Source organism: Rattus norvegicus, chromosome 13 (genome assembly GCF_036323735.1).
Source record: "Rattus norvegicus strain BN/NHsdMcwi chromosome 13, GRCr8, whole genome shotgun sequence".
NCBI lineage: Eukaryota > Metazoa > Chordata > Mammalia > Rodentia > Muridae > Rattus > Rattus norvegicus.
The window spans coordinates 80,343,842-80,357,858 of record NC_086031.1 but is presented as its reverse complement, the minus strand read 5'-3'; the positions used below and the strand labels follow the sequence as shown (position 1 = coordinate 80,357,858).

The 14,017-nt window shown below is 44.6% G+C and overlaps 1 protein-coding gene and 1 long non-coding RNA gene across 13 annotated transcripts in view; one reads left to right on the top strand and one right to left on the bottom strand.

Annotated features, from left to right (window-relative positions):
* Positions 1-14,017, bottom strand: part of Adcy10 (adenylate cyclase 10) — an 86,345-nt gene that overhangs the window by 9,081 nt on the left and 63,247 nt on the right. For 10 of the 12 annotated variants that reach the window (XM_063272565.1, XM_063272564.1, XM_008769677.4 and 7 more), the window contains 7 exon segments: positions 12,201-12,479; positions 11,656-11,946; positions 7,159-7,225; positions 6,461-6,692; positions 4,880-4,987; positions 4,263-4,438; positions 1,780-1,933 (listed from right to left, as the gene is read on the bottom strand). In XM_063272565.1, coding sequence (XP_063128635.1) covers positions 1,780-1,933; positions 4,263-4,438; positions 4,880-4,987; positions 6,461-6,692; positions 7,159-7,225; positions 11,656-11,946; positions 12,201-12,479 — 1,307 coding nt within the window. 12 annotated transcript variants of the gene reach the window in all.
* On the top strand, positions 1,932-11,324 carry LOC134481588 (uncharacterized). Its single transcript, XR_010057284.1, has 2 exons — positions 1,932-3,889; positions 10,803-11,324. It is a non-coding gene; the product is annotated as an uncharacterized LOC134481588 (long non-coding RNA).

Sequence of the window (14,017 nt, the reverse complement as noted above, 5' to 3'; positions counted from 1 at the left end):
ATCAAACTAGGTGTCTGCTACCCTACTTACTGGGCTTTCCAGGAGAGGCTCTGTAGCCACTCTTGTATACAGTTTTTAAATGAAACATATGTGGAGAAACGGCTGCATTGTACAAGATGGGGTGGGTGCAATCAAGTCTACACGGCAGGCTCTTACATTTAAGGTGGAAAAGAGAGAAATAACCTTTCTTATGCACTGCTTTTGTCGTGTAGAAAAAATAAGAAAAACTGGTTTGGTTAGTTTGTTTGCTAAAGACTAATTTAAAACATAATTGGAGACTTAAGAGAAGGTACTGACCCTCCAAGCAAATCTTTAAAATGAGAAAGTTGCTTTGGAATATAAATGATTAGAGAAGAGCAAGGAGAAAAGAACTACTTCTAGGGGTTGGGGATTTAGCTCAGTGGTAGAGCGCTTGCCTAGCAAGCACAAGGCCCTGGGTTCGGTCCTCAGCTCCGGAAAAAAAAAAAAGAACTACTTCTGAACAATCAACACACACACACACACACACACACACACACACACACACACACACACCATGAACAACATGTTTTGAAAAATACAGACAGGAGAATAGACTGACAATAGATTCTCTAGCAGTCCAAGTATTTTATGTTGGAGGTGACTGTACAGGGGAGGTTCTATAAATTCCGTCAAAGGCCAAGTCCCTGGGTACTTATTAAATCCTAACGTTCTCCTTAGCAAATTCCTTTCCTGGTGTGAACATGCATGGCCGAGAGAAAAATCTGCAGCTGCAATAGTCTCGCATATAAGAGGCCTCTGACTTCTTATATGTGGACCAAGAGAAACAGAATCTGACTGTTTCTTCTTATGGGGCAAATAGAGAGCTCGCAGAGGTTGTGTGGCTTGTCGGCGGTTACGCTGAGGAGGGCTGGGGTCTGGACGCTACTCTCTGGGTTCTCATCTGGTCTTCTGTTAACTTCAGTGGTCCCTGGCTTGATTCCATCTTTGGAAACACCCATCCTTTTAGCTTCTTCAACTCCCGTTCTCCTAGCATATGGCCGAGTTTTGCAGGAGGTGGCACAACCCCTCAGTGAAGATGAGGCAAGCGTCTCGTTACCAGGGAAGGCCTGATGACACACACCTGTAATTCCAGCTCTCAAGAGCCTGACCTAGGAGGATGACTGCAAGATGGGGGCCAGCCTGAGCTACAGAGTGAGGTCTGTCTCCAACAAACAAACAAACAAACATGAATCTTCCTCAAACAAAGTAAGGCATGCAAACAGTGAATCTATAAAGAAAACAATTAAGATATTTACAAAAACTTAATATAAGGCCACACTTCTCATTGTGTTTTACTGTTGTTTGGGGGAATTGCAAGATTTCTTTCTTTTTTTTTTTTTTTTTTTTTTTTGGTTCTTTTTTTTTGGAGCTGGGGACCGAACCCAGGGCCTTGCGCTTCCTAGGCAAGCACTCTACCACTGAGCTAAATCCCTAACCCCAATTGCAAGATTTCTTAATGAAAATGTTAATTATGTTAGTATATCTTTATTAGTGTTGCTTTAAAGGATTTTGTTTCTTTCTCACTATGAGTCTTATCATATCAATTGCAACCCACAAGAGCAAAAGCTGTTTGACTTTTCAGTGATTTCCAACAGTGGGGTCATTTGGGGCTGAAACATGAAATCTGGCAAAATCACCCAGTCAGAGAGGCCTTCTGCTACAACCGTTTGATTTTCCAGTTTCCCTTGGCATTGGCTAGGATGGTTGTTGTTGTTTTTCTGAATGAGATCCAGCAATGAGAGCTGTGTGGCCTCCTACCTGGAAATTGTTTTGAGTTTCTAACGAGGTGTTCATCTGCATTATTGCTGCCAGACGACCATAGTACTTGTAGTGGAAAAAGAAGTTCAAGCTATAGATCTTCCACAGCAGGGAGAAGCAGGAGGACTGCAGGAAAAGTTGGGCCAGCTTCTTCCTGACACAGGGAAGGTTCCATCACCACCAGGCTCATGCACTTAGACCCCCCCATGTCCTCCTGTTGTCCTTCCCAGAGCCCTTACCAATTTACTTTTTATATATAAGTATACATCAGATCTCATTACAGATGCTTGTGAGCCACCATAGGGTTGCTGGGATTTGAACTCAGGACCTTTGGACGAGCAGTCAGTGCTCTTAACCACTGAGCCATCTCTCCAGCCCGGTCATGGGCAATCTTGTAGAGCACTTAAGTATGTTACATTGAATTAGATCTTAACCTGTCTGAACTTCACCTTCTGTATAAAATGAGGTCAAGCCATCCCCTCCTTTCTTATGGACTCAAATTGTTGAATGGTCCCCATGCATCTTTAGCTGGCTTCGCTTAATCAATGATGCCTGACAAGGGCAAGTGTTTTATCTGAACTATGTTATGGGGATAGACAGATGGCTTAGCTGTTAAGAGCGCTTGTTGCAGAGGACCCAAGTTCAATTCTCAGCACCCATATGATGGCTCACAACAAACTTAAATATAGTCGCAGGGGATCTGACCCCCTAGTGGGCACCAGACGTGCACATGGTTCACAGACATATATGTAGGAAAGAGAAACATTCATATGCATAAAATTAAGTTAAAAAGGAACCCATGTCATCACAAAATAATTATCCTGGTCTCCATTTTACAAGTCAGAAAGTGTGCTTCATGAAAACAAAGCAGCTTACTTCCAAATATTCATGTGCTGTCTTTCTGCCTCTGCCTCCCAAGAGCTGACATTACAGACACGTGCTACCAACTCCATTACTACTTTCTTTAGAAATGTTCATTTTATTTACTTATTTGTTCTCTGTGTTTTGTAAACAGGGGTGATGCTCACACCTTATGCATATGCATAAGAGTATATCAGATCCCTCAGAACTGGCGGTAGCAAACATTTTCGGGATGCTTGCTACAGTGGTTTGAACGAGAATGTCCCTCACAGGCTGTGCCACCTAAGTACTTGGTCCCCTGTTAGTGGCACGGCTGGGGGAGGAACAGAAGGTGTGGCCTTACTGGAGAAAGTATGTAGCCGGGAGCTGGCCATATTGAGTTTGCTCATTCTGTTTCCTGCTTATGGTTCAAAAGGTGAGCTTTCAGCTGGTCCTGCCACCTTGGCTCATGCCTATTGTGGTGCTCCCCAATATATGGTTTATTATGTGTGTACTAGGAACCAAACTCTGATCTTACCATTGTTCAGTAAGCATCCTTAACTGCTGAGGCATTAAGGGACAGCTGACTTTGTTTTTCTTTTTAGTTAAACAACGACTTTCATCGTGTCCTTATCGAGAAGTCAACTTGGTTTTGCTTGTTTGTTTTTTTATTTGTTCTTCCTCAATAATCTTGTGAATTGTGCATTATAAATTGTTTCCACTGCTCCAAGAGTTGACTGACCCTAAAACGTTGCCTAGTATGTTAACTGTCTGACCATAAACCTATACAACATGTACCTTTCCCATGATCATAAAAATAACTACGAAATTCTACTTCTGTAGACGCTTGTTATACAAGGGTCCTCTCGCTTCTGATCTAGGCTGATTCATTCTCCCACCGAGGAAGACTGTAAGTTTAGCCTGGCTGTAAATAAGATTTTTACCTTGCAATGTCTTGGTGTTAGCTCCTGGTTTTCGACAACATAACAGTATCTTTCCGGCCCTTCAATCATCACTTTTTTTCTTTTTTTTTTTTCTTTTTTTCGGAGCTGAGGACCGAACCCAGGGCCTTGCACTTACTAGGCAAGCATTCTACTGAGCTAAATCCCCAACCCCAATCATCGCTTTTTTTATAGTTCATTTATAGACCAAGTCAGAGCTACATTTTAAACTAATGACTATCCCTAATGTAACCCTTATCAAATTCATAGGTGAGTAGAGAAACCCATCCTTTGGCAGATGTCCTCCAGACCTGCTAGTTTTCTTTGAGGTAAGAATAATACTTAGTAATGCATGGGAGGGGGCTTGGGGCTGAGGTTCTGAGGAACATGGCATCAGTTCTGATATCTGACTCTGGATCCACAGGAGAACCACTGTACAAGTAATTGATACTCACTTTGCAAAGGAATCCCATGTTTTGCCATATGAATGTCTTTGATGAAAGCTACTTGTGTAGTGCCCAGGCCCTGACCAGGAAGCCCTTATTGTATCTGCCTCCACCCCTCCCAACAAAAGATCAGACCAGACAGGAATTTTTGAGCTATTGGAGCACCAGCTGTAAGGACAGACTCGTACTGTGTAGAAGTCTTTGTTGTCTGGGAATGGGAATGAGATGCTCAGTTTGCCCTAGCTCCTTCTCTTACCCTGGCAGCGAGCCCTCCTGGGTATGCTGGTTCATGAAGTGGGAGAGTCTGTTTTTCTCAATGTGCATTTGGAAAGTCAGGGAGAGTAGATTGCAGGGAAACATTCTGTTGAGAAGCTTCAGTGCTTTTCTCAGCATTTTCTTGGCGAGCACCATCTGTCCCATATTAAAACAGATCTAAGGGAGATGAGGCGGGAGAGGGGAAGGCAACAATTCTTGACTTGGTGGGTTCCAACAGTAAGTTTTGGGAGAATACTTATCTAGAAAGCTGGTCGGTGGCTCGGGAATAAAGTTCTCATGGGTTTTGGCATAATATTCAAAAGGAATGTTTATCGGGTGCCTGCTGCCTGAGGAAGGCTGGGTTTGACATTGAGCACCATATTTACTCATGCTCACAAAGACATCCCATAAAGATGTCAGCCTAGGTCGGTAGGCAGGATCTTGCTGCTGACAAGTTATGGTGAGAAACTATTGAGTCTAGTAGCTTGGGTTCGAGAATCTTGGACAGGAATCTGTAGCAGTGGAGGAGGAGCAGATAGAATATATACAGATGGCTTCCACTCCTTCCGTGGACTCCAGCACCGAGATGACACCTTTCCACCGTCAATGGTTTCTTACCTCACCTTTGAGACTATAAAACGTAGCATATTCAAAGGTCTGACTCCAAGAATCTTCATTTGTCAGAGATTTCAACAGCCTTTCCCCTTCACCCAAATACATGTATGCCTGCAAGCAACCGGCAAAGAAAACAGAGAGGTGGTGAGTTACAACACAGAGGGCTTCCTGCCCCAGATACTCCTGAAGCAAGGGAGGCAGGAGCCACCCGGATTCCGTGTCATCCCTGATGTGGTCCCGTTGATTATAGTGCATCTCCAAACAAGACAGAGGCTGGGAGGGCAGCTCAACGTCACGCTCACCTCTGTCTGCTAGACGTAGCAATCCCTTCTTTTTGTTTCACTCTATGCATGTCGTTACTTCAATTCAAGAGGCATGATGCATGGAAACCTATGGGTTTTCTGGAGAAGTGTTAACCAGGGCTCTGTTGATCTCAAGCCTGTCTATGTGAAGGCTTAGCCAAACTGCACGGAGGCAAAAGTGTGTGAGCCTCTGAGGGCTACGGGACTGAAATCAAACTCATGTCGTCCAGGAAACCTAGAGGTAGTCTGTGCTCTCAAGTACAACAGGACAGCAAGGCATAAACCACTCAGGAGGACAAGGACGAAAATGAAGGATTTATATTAGGAGTGAATCAATCCAAAGCACTTGCGTGTAAGTCTATTTTCCTCTCTCCCAGCCAGGTAGACAATTTCAACAGTGGCACTATATCATTAGTTAATGAAAGATTTGCTCTGTAGCCTAGGCTGGTCTTGAACTTGGTATACAGCTTGGGCTGACGGCAAGCTTGTGATTATCCTGCCTCAGCTTTCCAAGTGTACCACCATGCCTGGCTTGGTTAATGAATCAATTATTAATTACATTTTTTAAAGACAGGGTCTTATGCATCTTATGTGGCCATAAACTTGCCATATAGCCGAACCTGGCCTTGACTAGATCCTGATAGTCTGCCTACCTCCCAAGTGCTGGCATCCCAGGCTGGCACATATCACCACGCCAGGAATGATGCATGATGACTGTGCTGGTTTGAATAGAAATGGCCCCCATAGGCTCATAGATTTGAATGCTCGGTCATTAGGGAGTTGTACTGTTAGGAGGTGTGGCCATGTTGGAGTAGGTATGGCCTTACTGGAGGAGGTCTGAACTGGGGGGTGGGCTTTGGAGTTTCAGAAGCTCAAGACAAGCCCAGTGGCTCTCTCTTCCTGCGGCCTGTGGATCGGGATGTAGAATTCTCGGCTCCTCCTTGGGCACCATGTCTGCCTGTGTACCACAGCGCTTCTTACCGTAATGACAATGGACTAAACCTCTGAGCCTGTAAGCAAATCTCAGTTGAGTGCTTTCCTTTATAGGACTTGCTGTGGTCATGGAGTCTCTTCACAGCAAAGGAACAGCGACGGTACTTGAAACTGCTCTAACTCTCTTATCTCAATCTCAGATCACTTCCCTTCTCAGCGATGGGATTGTCTAAGGAAGGGGGTGCTGGGAGGTCAGCCGGAAGTAATGTAAAAGCACACGGGAGCTGGAGCTGGCTGTGTGTCTGAGTCTTAGACGGAGGAGGAGGAGCGGCGCGAGACGACAGCTTACGTTATAGTTGTCTCCCAGGATGAGATAGGCAGATGCAAGTTCTAGGAAGTAGTACAAGGCTTTGTTGTTTTCTTCTAAGGCTACGAAATGCTGGGCCAGAGGCAAGATGACAATCTGGAGCAGCTCCTCACAATGGCACGATTCTAGAGGGATGACATCATCCTGAGACGTCCTCATCTTTATGATAACATTGTCAAAGAAATGCAAGATTTTTTCCCTTGTTTCTGTGATGCTGTTTAAATATAGGAAGGAATAAATAAAAATAAGCAGGAGATCAAGAAACTACAGGCAAGGCACAGATTTTGATGCAAAATCATCTTTGAAGACCAACAAAATCCAGTGTCACTCTCACAGACATGGTGCTCTCTTCGTGCACCATGAAGCCCCTGCCATTTCTCCTCTGTTGCTAAGAGGCCCAAAGAGTTGATTGACCCAGAAGTAATGAACCCAAGGGTGATTTTATAACAATTGCTTCTGCTCTATCTAAAAACGCACACGTGCAAGCCCGGCAGTGGTGGTGAATGCCTTTAATCCCAGCACTTAAAAGGTAAAGCTAGGTGGATCTCTATGAGTTTGAGGCCATCTGGTCTTCAGAACAAGTTCTAGGACAACCAAGGCTACACAGAGAAACTCTGTTCCAGGGGAGAAACAAAGCAAAACCCAACGACAACAATGATGACCACCACTTGTGTGCATACCTGATGTTCTCGGGGAATTTGAATTTCCTGGGGATCTCTGATTTAGAAAAGATGACCTCGTCTTCAGCTAGAAAATAATTGAGCAAATGAGACATTTGCCATCCACCAAAGGCTCTTATTCCCTTTACCCAGTCAGGGACCACATTTCTCACCCCCCGCCCTCCCTGGGGCCACCTCAGCTTAGAGAAAGCTACATGGTTCTTTTCTCAGATAAAACCAGATCCTAAGTGATGGATGACACTTCTGAAGGAGATGGCTTTCTACCCTGCTCTTTCCTTAGACGGGAAAGCAGTGAGTTCTGAATGGCCAAAGGAAAGAAAAACGCTAACCAGGAGGAGCCTGATGAATCTGCAACTGTCTGCTGGGCCACTTGTCAACAATTTCAGTGGATTATTACAGAAGCAGGAAAAGAAATTCCCATTCCACTGTGTTGACAATGCTGTCCTTTGTTCTAGTTGATAACATTATCCTGACCCATTTAACACACAGTAATTAAAATAATAGCTTAATAATCACGAAGAGGGAACATTAACGTGTAATGAAGAAACAGAAATGTAAAGACATGTACGCATATGCACACACATATGTAGTTGCTTTGCTTGAGATGGGGTCTCATGTTACCCAGACTGGCCTTGAGCTCAATATGTAGCCAGGGATAACCTTAAATTTTTAATCCTCCTGCCTTCACCTCCCAAGAATTAGGATTGCAAGAATGCAGTGCTAAGATTCGAACGCAGGACTTTGTATATGCTAGGTAAGGACTCTTCTGACTCCACAAACGTGATTTAGGAAATACAGATATTCTAATCAGGTACTCCCAAGGCTAACTTTAGGGGATAATAGTCCTGAATTAGACATCTTATCTAATGAGACTTCAGTAGGTTAGATGGTCTCGTGGGGAGGCCAGGCTTCTGATGGGGAAAGCGGTCCATCTCAGAGCATTTGCTAGTGGCTGATGTGGGATTGCACCCTAGCTCTTTGGGCTCTTTGGTTAATGGCTACTAAGTGTAACTTCATAGATTTGTTTTGAGACAGAGTTTTACTATGTAACCCAGGCTATCCCTGAGCTCTGTAGCCTAGGCTAGCCTTCTATTCTCCATCTTCTTGCCTCAGCCTCCACACAACTGAAGAGATCTTTTAGTTCCCAGAAAGGCAACCTGAAGGTTCTGTGCTCTTTCCCTTACGGAATAACATTCGTGGCCATCAGCCCACGTGCAGAGCTCTGCCACACTCTGAGCACAGTGCAGAAGAACTCTTCCTCTTGCATGGGTCAGTCCTCAGCTCTTTCCTTTGTAATGTCTGCAGCTCGCCTGATACCTCACATTAGATGGCAGCAGGCAGCATTCGCTGTGCCTTATTTCTTGGTGCAGATTTTAATGCCAAGGGCATCCCACACAGATACTAACAGTTCTGGTGTTGGTTTTCTCCGAGACAAGGTCTCTTGTAGCTCAGACTCACTTTTCACTTCCTATCTAACCAGGGATGACCTCAAACTCCCAATCCTCTGGCCCCATCTTCCAAGTGTTGGAATTATAAGCATGGACAACATTCTTAGTTTCATCACAAAATGCTTAGTTTTGTTTTTTGTTTTTAACATTTTTTAAAGATTTTATTTATTGTATATGAGTACACTGTAGCTGTCTTCAGACACACCAGAAGAGGGCATCAGATCCCATTACAGATGGTTGTGAGCCACCATGTGGTTGCTGGGATTTGAACTCAGGACCTCAGGAAGAGCAGTCGGTGCTCTTAACCACTGAGCCATCTCTCCAGCCCAAAATGCTTAGTTTTGTAACCATAATTAATATATTTCGATTTTGAAAAACAAAATGTCATGCCAAAGCGAATAACTGATAGTGGCCAGCACTCGGCAACAGCCATGAACATTTCTCTGACACCTTACTTCCCCTGGTGGGATGAGGTTTACACCACTGATGTCCCATCTTCCCTCAGCCCTTGGAGGACTTAACTTTAAGGTCCTAGACTTAAAGTACCTAATGGTTCCTCTTCTTTCACACTTATTTATTTATGTGAATGGATGTATGCGCCACAATGTACATGAAGAGGTCAGAGGATAACATGTGTGTGGGCAGTGGCTCATTTTTTCTACCACCTGGGTCCCAGGGATCAAACTCAGTTGTTGGGTTTGATGACAATCACCTCTGCCTTCTGATCAATCTTGGAATACCAAATCAATCTCTCCCCCACCCCCGAAAAATGGGAGGCAAGGCTGGGTATGATTGCAGATGACTGTAATCCCACCACTCAGAAGCATCACTCAGAGGTTCAAGGCTAGCCTGATCTAAGTAGTGAGTTCCAGGCTAGCAGGGCTGTACAATGAGACCCTGTCTCAGAAATGAGAGACGAGGACCGTGAGACACAGAACTGAAGGGGAAAGAGAGTTAACTGAAACCAAAGATGTATATATGAAAAAGCCATATGGAAACCTACTATTTTGTTAGGTAATTGTTTTTTAATGATTTATTTATTTTTATTTATGTGCATTGGTGTTTTGCCTGCATTTTCGTCCAGGTGAGATTGTTGGATCCCCTAGAACTTGAATTATACATAGTTGTAAGCTGCCTTGTGGGTGCTGGGGATTGAACTGGGTCCTCTGGAAGAGCAGTCAGTGCTCTTAACCATGGTGCCATCTCTTCAGCCCATAAACTAATTGTTAATAAAAAGAAGAGAGTTTGAAAGGAAGTACCCATATGGATGGAAAATGTTGCTTCTACTATTCAGTGTGTTAAACAGAAATGCCAGTACCAGGTGTGGGATACCTCCTTATGTCAGCAAGGACCCAGAGCCCTACCCCCACCCCCCAAAAAAGAAAAAAAAAACCACAGGCTATTTCCATTGGTCTTGATTACCCATCAGAAATAGATGATTAGACCATATTGCTGATGACATCACACAGTTTGAAGGACAAAGATAACAAAGCTGGAACCAAGCTGGAAACCTCCACCCTGTTGGCTACCTAAGGACGTTGTGGTGGTTGGAATATGGTTGGGCCAGGGAGTGGCACTATTAGGAGGTGTGGCCTTGTTGGAGTGGGTGTGGACTTCTTGGAGGAAGTGTGCCTTTGTGGAGGTGTGCTTTGAGATCTTCCTCCTAGCTGCCTGTGGACAGTCTGCTCCTGGCATCCTTGGGATGAAGATGTGGAACTCTCAGCTCCTCCAGCACCATGCCTGTCCAGAAGTTGCTGTGCTTTGGGCCATGATATAATGGCCTGAAACTCTGAACCTGTAAGCCAGCCCCAATTAAATGTTGTCTTTTGTAAGAGTTGCTTTGGTCATGGTATCTGTTCACAGCAGTAAGCCCAAATTTAAGACAGTGCTGTACAAACTGCTAAGGGAGAAAAGTCACCCACAGACTCACTCAGGTGGGAAAACTTGTGAGCTACAATACAAACCTGCCAAACAAGATGAGCCCACGGGTGCAATAGAGGCACAAGTGTTGGGTAACCAACCACTTTCTGGTTAGATTGAAGGCCATAAGAGGAATTTATGCCTACTGCTGTAAACCCAGTCAAAGCTTATGGCTGGGAAGGTCGTCGGGGGGGTCATTAATAACCTATTATGGTTGCTTTGCAAAAATAGCATGGTGTCGAACTGCATTCTAAATATTTCTGTTTATACCCATAGGTTAATGCTGCTCTCTGCCTTGGCCAAGGAAGCTTCTGTTTGCAATAGGCGATGATTAATGTAGACACTGAACGCTGGATAAAGTACTGGCAATAAGTGACTATGGAGTGCTCAACCCTAAACAGGACATCTATTTTGGCTCCTTCAAGGCTTGAGGAACATCATGGAAGATAGCCCACATGCCAGCTGTGCTGGCTGGTTTTGTGTGTCAACTTGACACAAGTTAGAGTCATCTGAGAGGAAGGAGTCTCAGATGAGGAACTGCTTCCATGAGATCCATGAGATCAGTCATTTTCTCAGTTAGTGATCAATGGGGGAGGTCCCAGTCCATGATGGGTGGTGCCATCCCTGGGCTGGTGGTCCTGGGTTCTATAAGAAAGCAGGCTGAGCAAACCACGGGAAGCAAGCCAGTAAGCAGCGTTCCTCCGTGGACTCTGAATCAGCTCCTGTCTCCACGTTCCTGCCCTTTGGTGGTGAACAGCAATGTAGAAATACAAGCTGAATAAACCCTTTTCTTCCCAACTTGCTTTTGGGTTATGGTGTTTTGTCACAGCAATAGAAATCCTATGACACCACCTCTCTGGATTCCATCCCCTGCCATGAGACCTTTTGATTTAAGCTCAGCTGCACTTAACTTGTCAGAGCCCTGTGTGGAAGTCACAGTGAGATTGACTCTGCTACCCCAAGGTGAATTGCTAGTCCTTCCCTGGACCATTGGACCTATGACACTACTTGCTTCCCAAACCCTGAGGGACTTGAAGCCTTTAAGGTCCAGAACCAAACCATATAGACCTCCATCTCCCAAGATTTCCCAGCAGGAGCTGGGGCTTGTTAGAAGGGAAGTAAGTTTTACTTTTAAATCCGTGGGACTTCACCATCTTCTTGACAGTATCCATATCCAGAGTGTTGAGTCGAATGTCCGCTATGAAGTGGTGGTAAGGAATGAAGTCTCTGTTTCTGCAGTGGTTGCACCGATGGGCACTCTCCTCCAAAAAGCGGGCGCATTTCAGATGCAAGACTTTCTTCTGGTCCTTGAGCCACAGTTCGTAGGCTGTCTTCTGCATTATGGGTCTGCAGAACCGAAGGATGCGGCATTCAATCACCTCTCCTTCCATTTCACGGAGCTGCTCCTCCTCACTGTAAGCTAGAAGGAACAAGAAGGGTTTTTCCATCCAGGCAGCAGGCAACACACCCTTCTAATATATTAGTTCTTAAGTTCTGGTGGGTCGTTTTTGTTCTGTTGTAATTTTTGTGGTTACCAGGGTTTGATCCCAGGGCACTGTGCATGCTAAGCTACGGCTCCACCTTTTGGCTGCATCTCCGGTCCTCTCAGCCCTTCAATCTAGATATTCCTCTAAGCAAGGGGGATATAGACTTTTCTTTTCGGGTGCTACTCACCTAACCCTTCCTTGGACTTCAGGGACAAAGAGCGATAATGAACCTCAAACGTGGTCACGTTTTGCTTTAAGGCTAGTTGAAGGTCTTTGCTACTCCGAAAGCAATCAAAGACATTTGATTCCACTAGGGTGGCCAGGGCCTTGATCATCATCTTCATGTTCCAGCAGGGGAGAATCTCAAACAGCAGCTCTGTGGTGAAGGTTAGACCAATGATAGCAGCACACCTCACCAGCATCTGATGGGAAAGGCTCATGCTGTCCAGTTGAACCAGAGAGATTTCTGCAGATGGAAAGCCATACACGAGACACGAGTTATCTACCATCATCAATTAGGTGCACTCTAGAGGTAGACAACTGTCCTGAGCTACGGTTCTTGTTTGTGGAAACCTAGTCAAGCCCAGCCCAGTCAAAAGAAGTAATTGTTTAATACCCAATGTATAGATACCCCTCTTGCTGGAGATAGTCAAGGTGCAGTTTCTATGATTTAATATGTATGACATGAATAAGACAGACCTGAGGGTATTATGGCTTAGTGGTAATGAGTGAAAAAGATGTGTGAGGATCAAGTCATGGGAGGTCACAGTAGTCAGTTCTCTCACTCCTGTGCTTTGAAGACTTCTCCAGCTGCCCCTATGTCTTCACTGGCTTTTCTTCTCCCTGGACCTGCTCAGTAGGAAGAATAAGGCCCTCTATCTGCTCAATAGATTCATTTATTTCCATGATACATATTATGATCTCTATTGCCTTAGTACATGTCAGAGGGCCTAGAGCGCCAATCCCAACTCTTCACCTGAACTTTAGTTTCATAGTTCACGTGTACCTGAATGTCTACACTTCTACTTCTATTTTCAGTGTGTGTGTGTGTGTGTGTGTGTGTGTGTGTGTATGTGTGTGTGTGCATGTGTATGTGCCTGTGTGTGCTTGCATGCTTGTACATGTGTGTTTGTGTGTCTGTCTGTGTGTGCATGTGTGTGCGTGTGCGTGCGTGTGTGTGTGTGTGTGTGTGTGTGTGTGTGTGTGTGTTATCTGAGCTCTGAGGCATTCTGATCCTGAAGCATCCTGGACAACTTGCTTTACCACTGGGCTACATCTCCAGACCCTTCTTGGGCATTTTTAAAAAAAGATTTATTTATTTATGTGTGTGAACCTGTGTTAGTACATATGCACTATGTACATTGGAGGTCAGAAGACAGCATCAGACCCACAGGAACTGGAGTTATAGGGGCTGTAAGTCACCATGTAGGTTCTGGAAATGGAACCCAGTTTCTTGGCAAAAGAAGGATGCACTCTCCATCACTGAATTATCTTTCCAGCCCTCTTTCTGGACATTTGATATCCATTAGAGACAACACTGAATTTCTTTACTTCTCCACAGAACACAGGCAGGTACAGTTGAAAGCAAGGATACCTTCATGCTTTAGGAGCTCAGTGAAGGAAACACAATAAAGGCAGCAAGTGTCCCTGGGCCATTCTCTCAGACCTTTAAAGTTACTTTTGGATGACATAAATTGGAGCTGTATGCAGGCTACAAGACTCTTTCAAGGTCATTGTCCTTGAGCAGAGCAATGTCACGTCACGTCTCAGACATGAGCATGTCATTTATCACACCTTTCTCGTGAACTTTGATGCCAGAAAATGTCACAGTGTTAGATGTTAGGGAGTTCTTCCTTATGATTGGTTTCAGCTTAACGGACAACGTATGCCACTTCATTCTGTGTATACGTATATATGTGCGTGTACGTGTTTGTGTGTGCACATGAATGCACACATGCTGGTTAATGTGTGCACACTTAGAAGCCAGAGTGAACTGAGAGTCTC